The sequence below is a fragment of the Nicotiana sylvestris genome, chromosome 12 (genome assembly GCF_000393655.2).
Source record: "Nicotiana sylvestris chromosome 12, ASM39365v2, whole genome shotgun sequence".
NCBI classification, from domain to species: Eukaryota; Viridiplantae; Streptophyta; class Magnoliopsida; order Solanales; family Solanaceae; genus Nicotiana; species Nicotiana sylvestris.
Window position 1 is genome coordinate 77,695,822 of NC_091068.1, and position 24,103 is coordinate 77,719,924.

Here is a 24,103-nt window from a genome sequence, read left to right on the forward strand (position 1 = left end):
GACTTGGTCCGTCCTGATTGATGATTTTACCGTATATTTGACTGAAATTCATTTGTTATCATCATGATTTGGGCTGATTGCCATATATGGGCTTCGTACCAATTATTTGAAACCTTCGAAGATTTTTATCACTGTTTCCTCACTGCTTGACTTATTATTTGATTTCAGTCCTGTTGATATCTACTGTTTTAAAAACTCAGCCATTTTTACACAGATTTGAAACTTAAATGATATTTCTACATCATGTTTTGGGCTGAGAACTACTGTTTTACTAATGCCTAAGGGGCTTGTGATGATTTTTAGACTGAGTGAGGCCGAGGGCCATATGTGAGGATATGTTGAGTGATATGAGGTCGAGGGCCTGAGATACTTTATATACCACGAGGTGGCTTGAGTGATGTGAGGCCGAGTGCCGAGTGATGTGAAGCCGAGTGCCGAGTGATGATGCCACGAGGTGGATTGATATAGCGCTTGGGCCGTAAGGATCCCCTCCGGAGTCTGCACACCCAGAGTGAGCGCGGGTACCCATTATGATCTGAGAGTGAGCTCGAGGGGCTGATACTGTTCTAAGTGATTGATACTAAGCCCGAGGGGCTGATACTGTACTGAGAGTGAGCCTGAGCTGCTGATACTGTTCTGAACGATTGGTATAGTGCCCGAGGGGAGGATTTCTACTTGATATTTACCTGTTAAAATTTCCTGTTTTACTTGTTTTAAAAGGGATTTCATTTGACTTCTTCACTGATTTACTGCCTTAAGTAATATTACTGCTTGATATAGAATTGCTTTGTGTCTTTACATGTTTTCATACTTTCAGCCATTATTTATAATTATTACTCACTGAGTCAGAGTACTCACATTACTCCCTGCACCATGTGTGCAGATTCAAGCATCAGAGAGTCCGCTCCTGAGTTCTGATTCTCCCAGTCCAGGCAGTGATTCGAAGACTACGAGGTAGTTGTTGGCGTTCGCAGCCCCGTGCCTCCCTTATCTTATCATTTTCATGTTTTTAGAATTATTGTATCGGATTTAGTGTTCGGTAGACTTGTATCCGGATTTCTTAGTTGCTCATGACTTGTGACACCCCGGTTTGGGCTGTGTCGGGATTATTTCTGCTTTTATTATCATTAAATTCCGTAATTTATGGATATTATATTATGTTTTATTACCGTTTATGAAAATTAATTGCTTAAAAGAGGTGTTCCATTTTGGTCTGGTTGGCCTTGTCTTCACAAGAGGTGCCATCACGACCGGGTTCGGGAACTGGGTCGTGATAAATTGGTATCAGAGCCTAGGTTACATAGGTCTCACGAGTCACTAGCGGGTTTAGTAGAGTCTCGCGGATCGGTATGGAGACGTCTGTATTTATCCTCGAGAGGCTGCAAGACCTTTTTAGGAAAAACTTCATATTCTTGAAACTCTTATCGTGCGAACTTGTTGGTCCGAGTACTAAACTTATGTTATTCCATTCTCTCACAGATGGTGAGGACGCGAGCTACCGGATGAGGTGGACGACCAGTAGTGCCACCCACTGAGGCCACCAGAGGCCATGGACGCGGTCGTGGTCGTGGCAGAGCAGCGAGGGCAGCACCTATAGATCCACCAGCTGCCCTAGCTCCAGATCAGGCTCCAGCTATAGATGCTCTAACAGCACCAGTTCAGGCACCAGCTGTGCCCATCGTGATTCCGAGTTTTCAGGAGGCCTTGGCACAGATCTTATTAGTTTGCACTAGCCTAGCTCAGGCAGTTTCAACCACTACAACAGCAACTACTTCACAGGCCGGGGTAGGCAATTAGACCCCCGCTGCTCGCACACCTGAGTAGGTAGTGCAGGGACTAAAAACACCGGGGGCACCTCCAACTCAGCCGGTTGCACCAACTCAGGAGTTTGTTGTGCCAGTTATGCCGGATGATGAGCAGCGTCGTCTTGAGAGGTTTGGTAGAATCCAACTTCCGTCATTCAGTGGTGTTGAGGGCGAGGATGCCCAGGTTTTTTTTGATAAGTTTCCGCGGATGCTTCATACAATAGGGATTCTTGAGACTAGTGGTGTGGCATTTACCACCTTTTAGTTTACTGGGGTTGCCTTCACATGGTGGAGGCGTATGAAAGGTGTAGGCTGGTTGGAGCAGCGCCCCTTACTTGGCATGAGTTCTCCACTCTCTTCTTGGAGAAGTATGTATCGAGGTCTTGCAGAGAGGAGCTGCGTAGGCAGTTTGAGTGGTTGCGACAGGGGGATATGACTGTGTCACAGTATGAGTCGAGATTTTCTGAGTTGGCTCGTCATGCTGTCTGGATGATTCCGACAGATCGTGAAAGGATCAGGAGATTTGTTGATGGCCTTAACTACCATCTCTATATTCTGATGACTAGAGAGTGAGTGTTGGGTGTTACGTTCGAGGAGGTGGTCGATATCGCTCGCAAGATTGAGACCGTTCGCCGTCAAGATTGGGAGGAGAGAGAGGCCAAGAGGCCTCGAGGATCTAGCAGTTATAGTGGTGCTCCTTCAAGGGGCTAGTTCAATCATGGTAGAGGTCGTTCTTTCAGGCCTGCTCACTCAGCCCACCCAGGTTATCGTGGGTCATATTTGGGTCATGGTTATCACGGTACTCAGCAGGGCCAGTCATTACTTAGTGCCCTTCCAGCCCATAGTTCATCTCGTGCCCTATCACCTTCGGGTTCTTTTATGCCGAGTGCATCAGCTGGTCACTCCGGTGCGAGGGATTCCCTTCATTCCTTCCAGCACCTGGGAGTTGTTTTGAGTGTGGAGAGTTTGGACATGTGTGGAGGCAGTGTCCTCATCGTATTGCTAGTTCATCTCAGCAGAGGGGTCAGCCCTCAACTTTTGCTCCAGTTACCTCACCACCCGCCCAGCCAGCTAGGGGTGGAGGTCAGGTAGCCAGAGGTCTCCCCAGAGAGGGAGGTCGATCAGGGGGCGGTCAGACCCGTTTCTATGCACTTCCAGGCAGGCCAGATGTTATTTCCTCAAATGCTATTATTACAGGTATTGTTTTAGTCTGCCACAGAGATGTCTCTGTATTATTTGATCCTGGTTCTACCTTTTCCTATGTGTCATCATACTTTGCTCATTATTTGGGTATGCCCCGTGAGTTTCTTGCTTTACCCGTTCATGTATCTACCCCGGTGGGCGATACTGTTGTTGTAGATCGTGTGTACCAGTCATGTGTGGTGACTATTGGGGGTCTGGAGACCCGAGTAGATCTATTGCTATTGAGCATGGTGGATTTTGATGTCATTTTGGTCATGGATTGGCTATCTCCGTGTCGTGCTATTCTAGACTGTCATGCTAAGACAGTCACTTTGGCTATACTGGGTGTACCACGGATCGAGTGGCGTGGTGTGACTGATTATGTTCCTAGTAGAGTGATATCTTTCTTGAAGGCCCAACGTATGTTTGGGAAGGGTTGTCTTTCATATCTAGCGTTTGTGAGAGATGTTGGAGTTGAGACTCCTAGTATCGATTCTGTTCCAGTTGTGAGGGATTTTCCCGATGTGTTTCCTGCAAACCTGTTGGGCATGCCACCGGACAGGGATATTAATTTTGGTATTGACCTGGTGCCGGGCACTCAGCCCATTTCTATTCCGTCATATCGTATGGCACCAGCGGAGTTGAAGGAATTGAAAGGACAGCTTCAGGAACTCCTAGATAAGGGGTTCATCCAGCCTAGTGTGTCACCTTGGGGTGCACCGGTTTTGTTTGTGAAAAATAAGGATGGCACGATAAGAATGTGCTTTGATTATAGGCAATTGAACAAAGTAACAATTAAAAACAAGTATCATTTGCCTCGCATTGATGATTTATTTGATCAGCTTCAGGGAGCGAGGGTGTTCTCCAAGATTGATCTTCGTTCGAGTTATCACCGGTTGAAGATAAGGGATTCAGATATTCTTAAAACTGCTTTCAGGACCAGATATGGTCATTATGAGTTCCTTGTGATGTCTTTCGGGCTAACCAATGCCCCAGCAGCGTTCATGCATTTGATGAACAGCGTGTTCCGGCCTTATCTTGATTCGTTCCTTATAGTCTTCATTGATGATATTCTGGTGTACTCTCGTAGTCAGGAGGAGCACACAGAGCATTTGAGGGTTGTATTGCAGAGACTGAGGGAGGAGAAACTTTATGCAAAATTCTCCAAGTGTGAGTTTTGGCTCAGTTCAGTGGCTTTCTCGGGCACGTGGTGTCCAGCGACGATATTCAGGTTGATCCGAAGAAGATAGAGGTAGTTTAGAGTTGGCCCAAGCCGTCTTCAGCCATAGAGATTCGTAGCTTTCTTGGGTTGGCAGGCTATTATCACCGGTTTGTTCAGGGATTTTCATCTATCGCATCGCCCTTGACCAAGTTGACTCAAAAGGGTGTTTCATTTGTATGGTCGGACGAGTGTGAGGAGAGCTTTCAGAAGCTCAATACAGCTTTGACCACAGCTCCAGTGTTGGTTTTGCCATCAGCTTCAGGTTCATATACCGTGTATTGTGATGCTTTAAGAGTTGGGATTGGTTGTGTATTGATGCATTAGGGTAGAGTTATTGTTTATGTTTCTCATCAGTTGAAGCCCCATGAGAAGAACTACCCCGTTCATGATTTAGAGTTGGCTGCTATAGTTCATACTATGAAGATTTGGAGGCACTACTTGTATGGCGTATCTTGTGAGGTATTCACTGATCATCGCAGTCTTCAGCATTTGTTCAAGCAAAATGATCTTAATTTGAGGCAGCGAAGATGGTTGGAGTTGCTTAAGGATTATGATATCACCATATTGTACCATCCGGGAAACGCCAATGTGGTGGCCGATGCTTTGAGCCGAAAGGCAGTGAGTATGGGGAGTTTGGCATACATTCCAGTTGGGGAGAGACCTCTTGCAGTTGATGTTCAGGCCTTGGCCAATCGGTTCGTGAGATTGGACATTTCGGAGCCCAATCGGGTGTTGGCATGTGTGGTTTCTCGGTCTTCCTTATATGATCGTATCAGAGAGCGCTAGTATGATGACCCACATTTGCTTGTCCTTAAGGACAGAGTTCAGCATGATGATGCTAGAGATGTGACCATTGGTGACGATGGTGTGTTGAGGATGTAGGGCCGGATTTGTATGCCCAATATGGATGGGCTTAGAGAGTTGATTCTGGTGGAGGCTCATAGCTCGCGGTATTCTATCCATCCGGGTACCGCGAAGATGTACCAAGACTTGAGACATCACTATTGGTGGAGAAGGATGAAGAAAGATATTGTGGGATTTGTAGCTCGGTGTCTCAATTGTCAGCAGGTGAAATATGAGCATCAGAGACCGGGTGGCTTGCTTCAGCAAATGGTTATTCCCGAGTGAAAGTGGGAAATGATCACTATGGACTTTGTGGTTGGACTTCCCCAGACTTTGAAGAAGTTTGATGCTATTTGGGTGATTATGGATTGGCTGACCAAGTTTGCGCACTTTATCCCTGTGTGTACTACCTATTCTTCAAAGCGATTGGCAGGGATTTATATCCGGGAGATTGTTCGGTTGCATGGTGTTACGGTTTTCATAATCTCAGATAGAGTTACTCAGTTTACTTCCCAGTTTTGGAAATTTGTTCAGCGAGAGTTGGGTACTCAGGTGGAGTTGGGCATAGCTTTTCATCCTCATACAGACGGACAGTCCGAGCGTACGATTCAGATATTGGAGGACATGTTGCGTGCTTGTGTTATTGACTTTGGAGGTTCATGGGATGAGTTTCTACCGCTTGCAGAGTTTGCTTACAACAACAACTACCAGTTGAGTATTCAGATGGCCCGTATAAGGCTTTGTACGGGAGGCGGTGTAGATCTCCAATTGGTTGGTTCGAGCTCGACGAGGCTAGACTATTGGGGACATATTTGGTTCAGGAAGCTTTAGAGAAGGTGAAGGTGATTCAGGAGAGGCTTCGTACAGCGCAATCGCGTCATAAGAGTTATGCGGACCGGAAGGTTCGAGATGTGTCCTACATGGTCGGTGTGAAGGTCTTGCTGAAGGTTTCGCCCATGAAGGGTGTTATGAGATTTGGGAAGAAGGGTAAGTTGAGTCCGCGGTTCATTGGGCCTTTCGAGGTGCTTAGGAGGATTGGGGAGGTGGCTTATGAGCTTGCTTTGCCACCCAGTTTGACGAGTGTACATCTGGTATTTCATGTTTCTATGCTCCGGAAGTATATTGGGGATCCGTCTCATGTTTTGGACATCAGCACGGTTCGGTTGGATGATGATTTGACCTATGATGTAGAGCCAGTAACTATTTTGGGTCGTCAGGTTTGGAAGTTGAGATCAAAGAATATAGCTTCAGTGAAAGTGCAGTGGAGAGGTCGGCCCGTGGAGGAGGCTACCTAGGAGGCCGAGCGGGAGATGCAGAGTAGATATCTTCACCTTTTTTAGGCTTCAGGTATGTTTCTTGACTCGTTCGAGGACGAACGTTTGTTTAAGTTGGGGAGGATGTGACGATCCGGCCAGTCGTCTCATGAGTTACCGCTCCGTTTTCCCCTATTTTAGCTTTTTTACGCTTCGTTATCCGTGTTTTATGTGATTGGGTTGATTAGTTCGAGTTCGGAGAGGATTTGGTAAGAAATGAGACACTTAGTCTCTTTTAAGAAGGCTTAAGTTGGAAAAGTCAACCGAATATTGACTTATGTGTTAGAAGGCTCGGAAGTGAGTTCCAATGGTTCGGTTATCTTCGGGAGGTGATTTGTGACTTAGGAGCGCGATCGGAATGGGTTTTGGAGTTGTAGAGAAGATTTAAGCTTAAATTGGCGAAGTTGATATTTTGGCGATTCCGGTTGATAGGCGAGATTTTGATATAGGGTTCGGAATGGAATTCCGAGAGTGACAGTAGCTTCGTTGTGTCATTTGGGATGTGTGTGCAAACTTTTAGGTCATTCGGACGAGATTTGATAGACTTTTTGATCGAAAGCATAATTTAAGAGTTCTTGGAGTTCTTAGGCTTGAATCCTATGTTAAATTGGTGATTAATGTTGTTGTGAGCGTTCCAAAGTTTTAAACAAGTTTGAACGATGTCATGGGATGTGTTGGTACAATTGGTTTGAAGTTCCGGGAGTTCCGGGTAGGTTCCGGGATGTTTTAGGCCAAAAATCATAGCTGTAGCAGGTCAAGAAGGGTTGCAAACCTCGGAACTCACCCGCGTAGTCCGCACAAAAAGAAGTGCAGCCGCGGTATGTGTTGTGCGGACCGCACAAAATAGTGTGCAGCCGCGGTAGGTTCTATGCGGACCGTACAAAATGGTGTGCGGCAGCGGTGAAGAACATTCCGCTGGTCCTACTTCGGAAGCTTATATCTTTTGATCTACAACGAAATTTTGAGATGATTCAAAAATAAATGTTGTAGCACTTCGTGTCTAGATTCCAGAAAAGAAAAGATATACCAATTTGGACATCTGTAGAAAAAGATATGGCCAAAATATTAAAGCCTGTCACTGCATAGGAAGGCCTGTGCGACCGCGGTTGTTTTTGCGCGGACCGCACTGGCTTGTGTGGACCGCGGTTGATTTGGTGTGGCCCGCGGAGGATGAAATCTTAGGGTACTCTATAAATATGAGGTTTTGGGTTTTATTTAATATTTTGACCTAGAGAGCTCGAATTTTGGCGATTTTTCGAAGGTTTTTCAAGAAATTCATCGGGTTAAGTGATTTTAGCTCAGATTTGGCTAGAATACATGAATCTATTACTGAATTCATCATTTAATTCGTTATTTGGGATGGAATTTGGGAAGAAAATTGTGAAACCTTTCAAAAATCTAAAATGATGATTTGAAGGACCAAATGGTATCAGAATTGGATAATTTTCGTATGAATAGACTCGTGAGAGTATAAGGATTCTAGTTTTGTGAATTATGTTAAATTCTGAGATGTGGGCCCGAGGGTCGGGTATTACCAATTTCTGGAATTTTATGATAATTTGATTGTTTTTGCTTGAGCTTTGTTCTCTTAGCATATTGTGACGTATTCGTTCTGATTTTGGATAGATTCGACGCGCGTGGAGGCCAATCCGAGGGGCAAAGGCGTCGCGAGCTAGAGAATTAGCCGGTTCGAGGTGAGTAATAATTGTAAATGATGTACTGAGGGTTTGAAACCCCGGATTGCACATCGTAGTGCTATATTGAGGCAAGATACGCGTTGGATGATGAGCGTGGGGTCTTTTACTACTGAGGATTGTGACTTAGTCTGTCCTGATTGATGATTTTACCACGTATTTGATTGAAATTCATTTGTTATCATCATGATTTGGGCTGATTTCCATATTTGGGCTTCGTGCCAACTACTTGAACCCTTCGGGGATTTTTATCACTGTTTCTTCACTGCTTGACTTATTATTTGATCTTAGTCCTGTTGATATCTACTATTTTACAAACTCAGCCACTTTCACTCAGATTTGAAACTTAAATGATATTTCTACATCATGTTTTGGGCCGAGAACTACTGTTTTACTAATGTCCAAGGGGCTTGTGATGATTTTTGGACATAGTGAGGCCGAGGGCCATATGTGAGGATATGCTGAGTGATATGAGGTAGAGGGCCTAAGATACTTTATATGCCATGAGGTGGCTTGAGTGATGTGTGGCCGAGTGCTGAGTGATGTGAGGTCGAGTGCCGAGTGATGATACCACGAGGTGGATTGATATAGCGTTTGGTCTGTAAGGGGCCCCTCTGGAGTCTACACACCCACAGTGAGCGCGGGTACCCATTATGATCTGAGAGTGAGCCTGAGGGGCTAATACTATTCTGAGTGATTGATACTAAGCCTGAGGGGCGATACTGTATTGAGAGTGAGCCCGAGGGGCTGATACTACTCTGAGCGATTGATACAGTGCCCTAGGGGCAGATTTCTACTCGATATTTACCTGTTAAAATTTCCTGTTTTACTTGTTTTAAAAGGGATTTCATTTGACTTCTTCACTGATTTACTGCCTTAAGTGATTTTACTGCTTGATATGGAATTGCTTTGTGCCTTTACGTGTTTTCATACTTTCAGCCATTATTTATCATTATTACTCACTGAGTTAGAGTACTCACATTACTCCCTGCACCATGTGTGCAGATTCAAGCATCGCAGAGTTCGCTCCTGAGTGCTGATTCTCCCAGTCCAGGCAGTGATTCGGAGACTACGAGGTAGATGTTAGCGTTCGCAGCCCCGTTCCCCCCTTAACTTATCATTTTCATGTTTTTAGAACTATTGTATCGGATTTACTGTTCAGTAGACTTGTATCCGGATTTCTTAGTTGCTCATGACTTGTGACACCCCGATTTGGGCTGTGTCGGGATGGTTTCTGCTGTTATTATCGTTAAATTCCGCAATTTATGGATATTATATTATGTTTTATTACCATTTATGAAAATTAATTGCTTAAAAGAGGTGTTCCGTTTTGGTCTGACTGACCTTGTCTTCACGAGAGGCACCATCACGACCGGGTTTGGGAATTAGATTGTGACAATTAATAGTTCTACAACTAATGATGTATATAAAAATCATTGTGCAGACATGCAAATAAATTATCTTCTCCCCGATTTAAATACAATTCCTATATGGCAAGGTTAGTTACTCAATGGTGTTCTTTATTTAACACCTTTATTGTATACAATTTTTGTTGACTTATTTTATTCTATCTGTATTTACTTTTAAATTATACATTCTCATTATAGGTGCGCACAGTGACAACATATTGCCTGATTTAAATGACACTCCAATTGAAAAATGTATTAAAAGTTTGATTCTCATATTAATTTTTCGTCTAAAGTATATCAAAAGTTCAAAAAATTATTATTTAATAGGAACTCTTTCAATTAATACTAACAATCCTACTACATTGTAGATGTGCAAATGCATAATTCTCTGGTAGATTTAAATGAAACTCCAATAATGCAAGGTAAGCATTTGAAATTCATATTTTTATTAGTTAAAAGTAAAATACAATGTTAAGATTAATGAAAATTAATTAGTGCAACTCTCTTACTAGAAATCGGGGCTGCAATAAACAACACTGTCATTCAGTATGTTTCTATGAGATATTGGTTTACTTTTAAATAATGACCTTATACTAGATGTGGCTATATGAATCTAAAATTACTTAATTGACTATCTTCAAGAGAAATATTTTGGCATTGTTTCAAGTTCTAACACCCGAAATATAGAAACTATTTTTTTCAGAATGATAGTATCCTAAGAAGTGAACTGGCAACTAAAAGTTGTAAGTTTAGGAGTATATGTCAAAATACTGTACGTTAACGCACTGTATCATCTTGATGTAATTATGGAGATTGTTGAGTTGTCTTTACCAATACTTGAATTCTGGATTCAACTTGCGCGTCTCGTCCACTAATGTTTATGAATCATAGTAAATTAAAAAGAATGGCTTTTGTTTCATTGAAGTCTTAACTGACTAGACAACTTAGTATGTCTGTATAGACTACAGGTAGAGTATGCAATGAAGGGAAGCTTCTCTAGGAGAGCCTATGGATGATCAAGGGAGTAGAAGTAGGAGTAGTAATAGTCTTAGATCAATATACACTTACAAATTATACATGTAACGGGGCAGTTGCCAAATAACATAGGATATGAAGATGATGAAGAGTATCCAAGTATGACAACCATATCTTTGCACTTTTCAGTTATTATTAAAGAAGGAATCTATATTGACAAACATAGATGTATATATTAATAATCCATCCCTATATGTGACGAAATTTACACTGAAGGTACTTATCAGATACTCCTTATTCACTCAACATAGTTGGATAAAATAAATCAATAATCTCTGTCTTTGACTTTGTATATTATTGCACGTATAGATTACTGGGACATAGGAGATGCTACATATGAATGCGAAAAGTGCGGTGCTCTTTTTTGGTATGAAGTAAGAATCCGCAAGCATTACAACTCAAAAACACCTATTTTCACAATGTGTTGTGATCGTGGAAAAATAAAGCTTCCAGATCTTAAGAAGCCTCCTGAAGTTTTGAAACAACTTTTATTTCGATTAGGTTAGAGGAATTATAACTTTTAATATCAACATGTTCATATCGTCTTATATTCACTGTATCATTTTGCAATGGTTTTAATATAGGTCCTAAAAATAGTCATTTTCGAGAAAATATTAGGAGTTATAACTCTATCTTCTCATTTACGTCAATGGGGGGTAAGGTTGATGTCTCTATCAACTAGAAAAGAGGGCCAAGAACGTTCAGATTATGTGGTCAAAACTATCATCATCAAATTGGGAGCTTAATACCTCCTGAAGGATCTACTCCAAAATTTGCACAGTTATATATATATGACACAGAGAATGAAGTTACAAATAGAATCAATGCTTTCAGGTTAGTCTTATACCTTTATTATATAATACTATGAAAATAACATTTAATTTAAAAACCTTTATTGATATCATATATTTTTTCAGTCGGGGCCAAGATATTAATAAACTTCATGCTGAAATTATTTCTGATCTGAAACAAATGCTTGATGACAATAATGTTTTGGCAAAGACATTTAGGATGGTCAAATATCGATTCCAGGAGAATATAGACTCCAATGTTAAGCTCAGAATAATAGGGAAAAGAGGTACTGATGGTAGAAGATACAACTTACCAATAATACCAGAAGTAGCTGCTTTGGTGGTTGGTGATTTTGAAGTTTCTGGAAGTGATCGTGATATCATTATAGAAACACAATGTGGACAGCTACAAAGGATAAATTAACTAAATGCTGCATATTTAGGACTACAATATCCTTTGTTTTTTCCTTATGGTGAAGATGGGTACAGAGAGGATATTCCTCTAAGTCATGGCGATGAATCATCGAGAGGAAGGCAATGTGTTAGCATGCGAGAATTTTTTGCTTATAGAATTCAGGAAAGAAAAGATGAAGTTCCCACCATTGTGTCTTCAGGAAGATTGTTTCAGCAATTTTTAGTTGATGGTTATACAATGATAGAATCTTCTCGGTTGAAGTTTATCAGGACTCATCAAAAGCAATTAAGAGTTTATTCTTATAAAGTCCTAGCAGATGCTATTTTGCATGGTGACATCGATCCTTCATCCCAAGGTAAAAGGATAATTCTACCTTTAAGCTTTATAGTAGGTGCACGATATATGGTTCAGACTTATCAAGATGCTATGGCAATATGTAAATGGGTTGGGTACCCTGATCTTTTTCTCACATTTACTTGCAATCCTAAGTGGCCAGAGATTACTAGATTTGTGGAGAGCAGAAACTTGAATCCTGAAGATCGTCCAGACATTTTAAGTAGGGTGTTCAAAATCAAATTGGACCACTTAATAAAGGATTTGAGAGATAATCAATTTTTTGGACAAGTAAAAGCAGGTACACAACATTTACAATTTATTTTAAATAAAGATGATAATTTATATGAATCAGATAATTGTTTTTTTAATAAACGTTTTTCATTTCCAATGCAGTGATTTATACCATTGAGTTCCAAAAATGAGGACTACCTCATGCTTATATCTTACTTTTTCTTCACGAGCATAATAAATTTCCATCTGCGTCAGATATTGATAGAATAATTTTGGCAGAAATACCAGATAAAGTGGATGATCCTAATTATTACAATGCCGTTAAAATTTAATGATGCATGGCCCATGTGGTTCTGCTAGGAAATCTTCTCCTTGCATGATGAATGGTAGATGTACAAAGCACTTTCCTAAAAAGTTTGTTGACGCAACAACGGTTGATGAAGAAGGGTATTCTGTTTATAGAAGAAGGGATAATGGTAGAAAAATTATGAAAAATGGTATTGATTTGGATAACAAGTATGTGGTGCCACAATCGCTTTTTATTATTAAAATATGGCGCTCATATCAATGTTGAGTGGTGCAATCAAACAAGATCCATTAAATATTTATTTAAGTATGTCAATAAAGGTCATGATCGTGCAACTGCTACTTTTGATCAAAGTACTCATGACAATGGTTCATCAACCGTTGATGAAATCAACATGTATTATGATTGTCGCTACATATCCCCATGTGAAGCTGCTTGGAGAATATTTAAGTTTTCTATTCACCATAGAGAACCATCAGTGGAAAGACTACCATTTCATCTTCCAAATGAACAAAATGATTTTCTCTGATGATGATCCAATTGATAATATTGTCAATAGACCAAATGTGAAGGAATCCATGTTTTTAGGATGGTTTGAGGCAAACAAATTTTATTTGGAAGCAAGAGATTTGAATTACGCAGAATTCCCTCTTAAATTTTGATGGAACCAAAAATTAAAAAAATGGGAAAAGAGGAGAAAATCTGGATTTTCTATTGGGAGGATTTTCTTTGTTACTCCAGGAAGTGGAAAGATATATTATCTTAGATTGTTGTTGAATGTAATCAAAGGTCCAACTTCATATGAACAACTTAGAAGAATTAACAATCATGACTATCTTACTTTTAGAGATACATGTTATGCACTTGAGCTATTGGATGACGACAAAGAGTATGTCGATGCTATAAAGGAAGCAAGTACTTGGGGAATGCCATCTTATCTAAGACAGTTATTTGTCATGTTATTGTTATCAAACTCAATGTCACGACCAGAAATTGTTTGGCAATCATCGTGGGAGTTATTGTCAGAAGATATTCTCCGTAAAGAAAGAACATTGTTGAGTAATCCAGGTATTAAAAGATAAAATTATTAGATTAAATTTTTTTTAGTGTTATATGTTAAACAAGGAAGAAATGTTAATACTTCATAACTTCTATAATATTTTACTTTGTTGAATTTGGTATTCATATAGATGAAGACCACTCTCTGTTTTTAACTATTGATAAAATCAATTTGTTAATTTTATAATACCGATCTTTTCTCGCTACATTTTGTTTTTATATGTTCTAAACGACATCACAAATTTCAGCTTTCTCTTTTGAGTTATTGTAATACATGTAGTTAAAAGAACTAAAATATAGTACTCCAGATCAATGCTTAGATATGTTATTCTAAAACAAATTAATGATCTCTATGCAAAAGCAAACAAGCTACATATACATAAAACTACATGGTTGAATTTTAAATATGAGTATACATTTTATTTTGAAATCTAACATTTTTATGTCATGCAGCGGCAGAGTTAACACATGATGAATTGAAAAATTGATGCTTGAAATAGCTGGACAGGATTTTAAAAAGTTGTAGAAAAAGCTTTAACGATTTTCCGACAATGCCAAGACCATATTACAATGAGGAAGAATTTGATGGTGCTAACAGACTAATTAATGAGGATCTATAATAGGCGCTCTTTGACACAAGAGCATGAACAATTAGTAAAGAAATTAACAGTCGAGCAGAAGTCTGTTTATGATAAAATCATATCTGCAGTGAATGAAGAAAAAGGAGGGTTATTCTTTTTATATGGTCATGGAGGTACTGGCAAAACTTTTATCTGGAAAACGTTGTCTTCTGGCATACGATCTAAAGGCGATATAGTGATAAATATTGCTTCAAGTGTTATTGTTTCTCTTTTGTTACCAGGAGGTCGAACTGCACATTCAAAATTTGCGATCCCTCTAAATCCAACTGAAGATTCAACATGTAATATAAAATAAGGTAGTCCTTTAGCAAAGTTGATTGTGAAGGCAAAATTGATCATTTGGGATGAGGCACCAATGATGCATAAATACTGTTTTGAAGCTCTTGATCAAACTCTTAGAGATATTCTAAGATTTAAAGACCCGTCAAATTTTGATCGGCCATTTGGAGGTAAAACAATTGTTCTTGGAGGTGACTTTAGACAAATCTTGCCTGTAATTACAAAAGGTACTAGGCAAGAGATTGTTAAAGCAACTCTAAATTCTTCATATTTGTGGCCGCACTATCAGCTTTTAAAACTAACAACAAATATGAGATTGCAAGAAAATAGAGCTGGTGCAGATTTGGATGATTTAAAACAATTTTCTGATTGGATTTTGGCAATAGGTGATGGAAAGATTGGATGTTCCATTGATGGCATTGAGAAAGTAGAAATACCCGACGATCTTATCATACATAATTGTGATGATCCAATATCTGGAATGTTAGAAAGTACATATTCTGATTTCTTGAGACATTTCACAGATATAAAATACCTTCAAGAAAAAGCAATTCTTGCGCCAACTCTTCAGATGGTGGAATCGGTGAATGATTACATGGTTTCTCTCAACAATAGCCAGGATAAATCGTATTTAAGTTCGGATACAATTTGTATGTCTGATCATGCATTTACATCTTTGGAACATATACATACACCTGAATTCCTAAATAGTATTAAATTTTCAGGTATTCCAAATCACTCTATCACTTTGAAGGTAGGTGTTCCTGTGATGTTGTTAAGAAATATAGATCAATCGTCAGGATTGTGTAATGGTACAAGATTGATCATCAAAAAACTTGGAAATCGGGTAATTGAAGCCAGAGTATTATCAGGAAAAATGGCTGGAGACAAAGTTTTTATACCAAGAATGACACTTACTCCATCTGATGCAAGAATTCCTTTTAAGTTCCAAAGAAGGCAATTTCCAGTCATTCTATCTTTTGCCATGACCATCAATAAAAGTCAAGGTCAATCATTATGTAATGTAGGATTATTTTTGAAGAAGCCAGTGTTTACTCAGGGACAACTATACGCTGCACTTTCAAAAGTAACAAGTAGAAAAGGGTTGAAGATCGTATGTTATGATGAAAATAGGAAAGTAACAAATGAAGCTACAAATGTAGTGTATAAAGAAGTTTTCCGAAATTTAGAGGATAGAAGTTTTGAATGAGTAAGTATCAAATGAGTAGAAACAATGACAAGTTCATTGTACATACTCAGTATATAGTTGCTCATACTACAGAGAAAGATAAAGTTGAATGAGGTAAACATTCTTCCAAATTTACTTTACTTTGATATATCTTGTTGCAGCTTAGTCACATGTACTTTATTTGTTAAATTGTCTATCTATATTTGCAGTCAATCAATTCAATTAAATTGTGGACTTGCAAGAATATGGATTATCAACTATCAATTCCATTCATTGACCGCTACTAGGTATGAAATATTACTTAGAAAGAATTTTATTAAAAAATATATAATAGGAGTAATACTATCGCTTATCAATCACAACTCCAAGCTGCTGGGGAACTAAATATTTTTCAGTCTGGCATCAAATGTGGCACTGGTTATTTCTTGAAATCCAGTTCCAAGCATAATCGCTTCTATATCCATGTTAGTCACAATAGTTTTCAAGAATATTGAGAATTAATTTTATTCTAAGTTTCTCGAGAAACATTTGTTTGTTAAATGTTAAATATTTCATTGTGCATTTTTTTAACACTGGAGATCTAATAAAAGATCATGAATGCTGGACAAGGCCATATAACATGAAAACACCACAAATTGTACTACCGATAGATCAAAATAATCGTGAAACAGAGATTGTTGTTGAGAGGAACTGACGTTTAGTTGTATTATAGAAGGTGGGCTTCACTGCTTATTTTAAGAAGTATGAGTTCTGTCTTGATTTTTTCCTACATAAGCATGTTATAAATGATCGGGTATCTTTTCATCTCATACGTAGAAGTTTTAGCTAACAAATTCAATACAAGATTTAGTTACAATGATTGTTGCTTTATACAAAGGTTGTGCAGAAAATTTTCATAACTGATTTCAACTACCTTTTTTTCCTTCTCAATATAAGATGATTTACCAACTGTTAGTTCAGTCTTGGTAATTTTTGTTCATAGGGAATGTCCTGAGGAGTGCAGAGAAGTTGTATCATCTATGATTTTTGTAGCAGCAAGATTTGCCGACGTGTCAGAATTATGCCAACTAAGAAGTGTATGTACTGAGAGATTTGGAAATTCCCTTGAATGTTATGTCAGTAAAGAGGTACTGACTTATCTTTTCACTATCATAATATTTGTGCTTAAACTTACAACTGTAACTTTACTTTTTTCCTCTAGCTTTAAAAAACATAATAAATTTTCTTTTATGACAGTTTGTTCAAAACTTAAATCGGAAGCTACAAAGGAGATGAAGCTTCAGTTGATGCAAGACATAGCATCAGATTCTGGTAAAGAACGTAATTCCAAGGCTTTAGAGTAGAAGCTTTATAATCCACTTGTATCAGAACATGTAAGCCATGCATAGAACCTCATAATCTCCTCTTTGTGTTATGTCGTTCACTCTTTATGTTATGTCGTTCACTCTTTCAACATTCACGGGTCAATTTTTTTTTTACAAGGGTGTACGATAAGAGTGCTATAAAGTGCAATAGGATGGAAGCACATACTAATTTTAAACTAAGCACATATGAAGGGGAATTAAATTCTGATGCTGATAATAGAGGTAATATATTAAGGCTTTACCACAAATTTTAAATAATTTATGATTGTTTTCCCTTCTTCGCTTTGTAATTATCATGTTTAATTATATATTTTTCTCATTCGTGTTGGGCTGTCATCCCTAATTCATTGAACATGTAAATAACCCCATCTATTTTAGCTAATGACCAGAATGACATCACATGACCCTCTCTTTCGGCGTGTGACTTCTTCTTCGGTGTAAAGTTTCAAATCTATATCTCCTTTTTTGTTATGAGTCATATGTCTAGAATGTTGTTCATTTTTCCCATCGGAAAGTCTATGCGCTCTTTTACATTTATATTCATTCCTGTTTGGGCTCAGTTCGTTAGCATATTTATCAATATGATGGTAATATGACTGCTAGCAATTCATGAAACCTATGACTATTTCTCAGGTCCTTTTTGATTTGTGGAGTAATCTATTAAATGTTGCTTAACTTTGGTGCACTGATATTTTTAGATTGTTTTAGATATCTATTTGATAAAAAAACTAATCATCATTATGCTTATTTGAGAAACCTGTTGTTATTTTCTCCAGATGTGTGAAACAGTACAAAAGAGAGTTGTTTTTTTCCTCTTTATTTTCTTTCTTTTTCTTGTGATCTGCAGAAGTAGTACAAAAATTTTATATATAGTAGTCATTAGACGAAATTCTCCTAACTAACCTTTTTAAGGCAAAGTTGCATCATTCTTTCTCCTTCTCTTTATCTTCTTAGAAACATATATAAGAATATCTTGGTTTGCAAAGTCACTTTACTACAAGCCAGCATGACATTTTATTGTAGCTACTTCGGAAATACTTATGTATAGTCCAATTCTTGATTTGTATAGGTACTAAAAGTATTACTTTTTATTCTAAAATTATGTTACTTTTAGGTGTTCTTTGTGAATCTCTTTTCTTTTTTGGCTTGCATCATTACTATTACTAAGTAAAACAGTACAAAAGAGGGTTACCCTTTTTATCTTTTTAATCTGTAGAAGCAGTACAAAAATATTATAGCATTCATTAGACATACTTCTCGTAATTAACTTTTTGAAGCAAATTTGTTGTGTTTTAACTCCTCTTTGATAATGGTTTTCCTTAGCTTAGCTTTTCATCTTGCAACTTAAGGACTGATAATAGAAATGAAATCTATACAAGGATTAAGATTGTTCTGCTACTATTAAGAAACGCCTAGCCGTAAGAAAGGGGTGAAGTTCAAAGGTTTGAAGCTACATGGAAATATCATTATTCTTCAAACATTAAATACTTATAGGAGTTGTTTGACTTAAAATCTTCTATTGTTTTACGCCTCCTAATTTATCATTGTTCTAACATAAGTATTCAATAATTAATAGTGAATGATAGTTGAAACAGCGTATTCGATCAATAAGATTTAAGAATTTAACTTCCTGGTAAAAGCTTATGTTTACTTTTTTCTTTTGATTTTCTTTTTTCTCCTGCAAGAGGAATTGCTTATTATGATAACATTTGATCTTGTAGGCTGTAACTATACATTCCTTATTTAAGATATTGTGGTTGTAGCAGTAAGTGCTGACTTCTATTAAAGTAATTCATTTGCTTCATGTTTTTAGTATTCCAAATAGACGAGGGTGATGTAAATCTTATATTCTAAACTAGATTGCAAATGTAGTCTTATAGTATTTGTCCTTTAATCACGTTTTTTGCTTTCTACAAATTGCAGAGTATTTCTTCCAAACAAGTACTATTCTTTCAGCGTTAGTCAATATCCTTGATGAAGAAAGGATCGGAAAGACAATTGTAAATGTTGGATAATTTACTAGAGATTCGTCTTCTCCAGTAAATTACATCTATTCTTTGATATTGAATAGCCTCCATATGCCACTGGCAGCTTTTTTGGTTACAAGATTCAGAACATACTATATTCTTCAATATATCAGACTATAATGAAGTAGTTCTTATCCAATTCAACCTCCTGATAATTGAGATTCTTGAAAATTCTATTGATGGTAATTCAAGTAAGTTGGTCGATTTATTGATCAACTAATGTAGAAGCATACTTTAACTCCTTATGGATTAGTAGGAGTATTTTTTTGGTCTCTCTTTTTTTTTTTTTTTGTCAGGTAGCTTATTAAAAGTTAGTGGCAAGCCGCTGGATAAATTAGCAAAGCTAAATGAGTTAGTTGATTTTTCGCCTTACCAAGAAATTAAATTTTTTTATCATTATTATTATTATTATTATTACTTATAAATCATAATGAGGAATAAATATTTTACCGATCAAAAAGAAAATCAAATATTTCATGCTCAGGCCTTCTTTTAAAGAGCCGCTTGGGATCGGTCGGTGGCCCTTGGTAATAATAAATATTTGTCTTTTATTTTAATTATTTTGGTCGCAATTGCTAAAATTAATTTGCAATATGCATATGTTTTTATTATCTCTTTTCGCTCTTTTTTTCTTTGAATCGATCCGCGCATCGCACGGGTACGTCCACTAGTAAGTCTTTAAATATGGTTCGGAGTAAGCAAACCAACTCAACTGCAAAAACAAGATGCGCTCCTAACCTAGGAGCGGGTAAATGAAAGCAAGAACCATGTCCACTGATGAAAGAGCACGCTTTGAGTGAAAAGAGAAAGAAAGACTATAGACATGTCATATGTAGATCTTATTTCTCCTTCAATGCAGACGAAGCCAGTTCCACAACCAAACATGGACGTACACGAACTAATAGATGTAATTCACGTAATATAATAAAGAAAACAAAAAAAAATTAAATGCAGTGTCTCAATGATTATTCATATCTCAGAATATTCCTCTGTCAAGTTGACTGGTTTTCGACATGGGAGAAGGCTGAGGGGTTAATACTCTTGAGCAACAACAGTGGCCTCACCTCTGTCAAGTTGGTCATAGAAATTCTTACTCCTTTTCTGCATATCCCAATGCCACATCTTAAAAGCACCACCTGCTGCACATGCACACACAAAACCTATCACAATTTCCTTAATCAACATTGGACCTCCCAGCTGGATGTGTTGAACTCTTCCTCCCATTTTGTAAATTATCAAAATTCTGCACCACCATCCCATTCATAATATATTAGTCGATTAGAGAAAAGAAACACGTAATTCATCCCATTTTATCTTGACTAGATACTACTACTACAACAACGACCCAGTAAAATCCCATTAGTGAAGTGTAGGGAGGGTAGTGTGTACGCAAACCTTACCCCTACCCCGAGGGAATAGAAAGGCTGTTTCCGAAAGACTCTCGGCTCAGGAAGACGAAAAGAGACAATATCAGTACCACCAATAAAAACCATAAGAAAAATAACATCATGAAAATGAGAAAGTAGATGCAAAGCAAAAGCGATAGATAATACATAGACCTAGCACTATGGAATACGAAAGAGTAGTAAGACACAACACTGCCACTAACTGACTTCGACAAAAACCCTACTAGACTATCCTTACAAATGTATGAAGTAAGGAAAGACTCAATTACCTCCTAACCTACAACCCTAATACTCAACCTCCACAGCTTCCAATATAGAGGTTAAAATATTAATTTGATATATTTAGAACATTAGAATAGTGGAAAGAATAGCAACGTAATAATTGAAAAGTTATTTTTTTTTAAAAATGGATATTGCAAATCTGCAGCAGTTGCAATAGATCGCTTAACTGCCTAATAGGCTCATCGCTGATCCAGTTTCTTGGTTGTATTTTTGCTGAATCTGGTAGCCTATTTTTCATATCAAAACTATAAAGAAAGTCTAATATTTATTCTAGCCTTAATCTACTACTACAAAAGCAAATTAGGAAAAGATGCAATAATATTACAACTGAGAGTACATAAATGGGAAAAGTACGTACCTTGCTCTGGAAAGGGTGAATCAAAGAGAGAATAGAATAGAAATGAGAAAACAAGGAATAGAGAGAGGCAGATAAGAAGAGAGTAACTCTCTACAGTTTCGGATCAAGTAGTTATCATTGCCACCATACTCTCCTATATAAAAGCTACAATGGGAAATTCAGTTATTATATATTCATCCTTAGATAAGCCCTAGGTTACATTAATAATAATTTTAAATTGTTTTTACCTACGTAATTTGACTTGCTCCACCCGATTTTCATGTTACCAAGTACCGACCTATAAATTTGATAGTTTCTTTTTTGTTTTTGTTTTCGGGAAAGACCGATACAAACGGGTTGAGTGTTTTTTTTTTTTTTTCCTGCATTAGGACTTCCTCCATTATTTCTCAACACTATCATAGATTAGTGCGATGTCTATTTCCAAAATTTAAAGATTTATTTTTGGATGTGCATTTTTTTTTGTCAAGCAAATATTTATACAGTGTTATAAACAGAGTTTTATTTAAGGTGAATGTCTATATTTTAAAGAGATTGTACGAATTTTACTTGGTGGCTAAGTACTCTTTCCCTATAAATATAGGGGTCCTATTCCATTGTAATTTATCCAAAATCAATAAAAATTCTGTCTCTCTACTTTTCTCTACAATACTCTTCTTCATCTTTTATTGTTTCATAACATGTTATCAACACGAGACTCCAACCAATTGAGTACAGGCTTTGGAATACGTGCATGGTGCTCAACTTGTACATAATATTGAGCATACCGATTGTCAATTATTCCATGATTCATTCAGGAATAAATTCTGGATTTAAGATAAGTATTTACCTTTTTTTTCTTTTAAATTCTTGAAATTCTATAATTTGATTTTAAATACAAGCAAAGACAATGAATTTTGATTATAACTGTAACGACCTGACCGGTCGTTTTGAGCTTTTGCACTTTGCTCGCCAATTCTTGGGCATGATTAGCCCTGTGTGATGTATTATGACTTATGCAAATCGTCGATTTTGGTTTTCAGGATAATCTGAATGAATTTAGAAGAACAATTCTCACTTTGAAGCTTAAAATTTGAAAGATTTGACCAAGTTTTGACTTATTGGTATATGATCTCGGATTGGAATTTTTATGATTTGGTTAGTTCTGTTAGGTGATTTGGGACTTAGAAGCGTGATCGGAATGTGTTTTGGAAGTCCGGAGTAAATTTAGGCTTGAATTGGCGAAATTGGAATTTTGGCGTTTTCTGGTTGGTAGGTGAGATTTTGATATATGGATCGGAATGGAATTCCAGAAGTTGGAGGAGGTCCGGTGTGTCATTTTTAACGTGTGTGCAAAATTTCAGGTCATTCGGACGAGGTTTGATAGGCGTTTTTATCAAAAGCGGAATTCGGAAGTTTTTGGAACCTTAGGCTTGAATCTGATGTCATTTGGTTGATTCGATGTTATTTTAGGTATTTCGGAGATTGGTATAAGTATGGATAGTGGTATATGACTTGTTCGTGCTCTTGGTTGGGATCCTGGCGGGGCCTCGGGGTGATTTCGGATGGTTGACGGAAAGTTGGAGTTGAGAAGTTGCAGCTGAAGCTGCTGAAGTCTGTCATAACCGCACCTGCGGCTTGGGGACCGCAGATGCAAGCCCACAGAAGGGCAATTAGGGTCACAGATGCGGAAATGGGCAAGAGGCACTGGAACCGCAGATGCGGAAGATTGAGCGCACCGGCGATAGTGCAGGTGCGGGAGTTTGATTACAGGTGCAGTCTGGGGCGCTTAAGGGATTTGCGCATAAGCGCAACTGGGACCGCAGGTGCGGGTTCGCAGGTGTGAGATTTTGTACCGCAAAAGCGGTTTAGCTGGGGCAGAATCTATATATTTGGTTCTTTGCAATTTTTGTGTGGTTTTTCGCCATATTTCATTCGGGAGAAAGCTTTGGAGAGCAAATTGAAGGGGGAATAGGATTTCATGGAGGTAAGATTTTTGGACCCTAAACTTATTTCTATGATGAATTTTAACATTGTAAGCTTGAAATATATGGAAAATCAGTAGCAAAAAATTGGGGGTTTAGGGCTTGGAAATTGGAGACCTTAATCTAGGGATTTGAGGGATCATTTGTGGTCGGATTTTGGTATTATTGATATGTATGAACTCGTGAGAGGATGAGTATTCCATTGATGTTAATTTTGTCAGATTTCGAGACGTGGTCCCGGGGCCGGGTTTGGCCAATTTCGGGATTTTTGAGGTAAATTGAATATTTTCGAGTGGGGTTTGTTCCCTTAGCATATTTTGACGGTATAAATCTGCTTTTGGTTATATTTGGAGCATCCGGAGGCCGAGTCGAGAGACAAAGGCATCGCAGACTAGAATTTGGACCGGATTGAGGTAAGTAATGATTGTAAATGTCTGTCCTGAGGGTATAAAACCTCAGATTTCACATCGTTGTACTACTTTGAGGTGACGCATACGCTAGATGACGAGCGTAGGGTCGTGCACCATTGGGGATTGTGACTTAGTCTGTCCCGTATGACTGTTAAACCGTGTATTTGATTGAAAACTATTTGATATCATTGTATTTTAGAAATTATTACCATGTGTTTAGGCTGAATGCCATCTTTGGGCTTCGTGCCAACTATTTTGGACCCTTAAGGGATTTTTACTACTATTTCTCACTGTTTTGACTTCATATTTGTACTTAGTCATGCTGTATTCTACTATTTTCATAACTCAACCATATTTACTCTGTTTTGACATCTTAAGTGATATTTGGGTTGAGCATCATATTTTACTGTGCCCGAGTGGCTTTGAGAGATTTTTTTTGACTGAGTGAGGCTGAGGGCCTGTGTTGTGAGGATATTATGGAATCGAGTTGTGCACCACAGCAGTGTAGTACTGATTTATGATTATGAGGCCGAGGGCCTGATTT

The 24,103-nt window shown here is 38.0% G+C and overlaps 1 protein-coding gene, 1 long non-coding RNA gene and 1 pseudogene across 2 annotated transcripts; 2 read left to right on the plus strand and 1 right to left on the minus strand.

The window, feature by feature from the left end:
* Window positions 1-1,902: 1,902 nt before the first annotated feature.
* LOC138868150 (uncharacterized) lies at window positions 1,903-12,467 on the plus strand. Its single transcript, XM_070163927.1, has 11 exons — window positions 1,903-1,989; window positions 2,071-2,173; window positions 9,504-9,557; window positions 9,667-9,720; window positions 9,837-9,890; window positions 10,813-11,004; window positions 11,088-11,164; window positions 11,285-11,337; window positions 11,421-11,662; window positions 11,774-12,343; window positions 12,439-12,467. The coding sequence occupies exons 1-11, from the start codon at window positions 1,903-1,905 to the stop codon at window positions 12,465-12,467; spliced, it is 1,515 nt and encodes a 504-aa protein (XP_070020028.1).
* A 143-nt stretch (window positions 12,468-12,610) lies between these two features.
* On the plus strand, window positions 12,611-15,772 carry LOC138868180 (uncharacterized; annotated as a pseudogene).
* A 4,188-nt stretch (window positions 15,773-19,960) lies between these two features.
* On the minus strand, window positions 19,961-21,330 carry LOC138884354 (uncharacterized). The gene is made up of 2 exons (XR_011404530.1): window positions 21,189-21,330; window positions 19,961-20,385 (listed from the first exon to the last, which is right to left on the minus strand). It is a non-coding gene; the product is annotated as an uncharacterized lncRNA (long non-coding RNA).
* Between the last annotated feature and the right edge of the window lie 2,773 nt (window positions 21,331-24,103).

Coding starts and splice junctions, on each gene's coding strand:
- LOC138868150 (XM_070163927.1), top strand. CDS start 1,903: ATGCCGGATGATGAGCAGCGTCGTCTTGAGAGGTTTGGTAGAATCCAA. Junction 1,990..2,070: donor TTGAGGGCGAGGATGCCCAG/GTTTTTTTTGAT, acceptor ACCACCTTTTAG/TTTACTGGGGTTGCCTTCAC. Junction 11,165..11,284: donor TTACGTCAATGGGGGGTAAG/GTTGATGTCTCT, acceptor AAATTTGCACAG/TTATATATATATGACACAGA.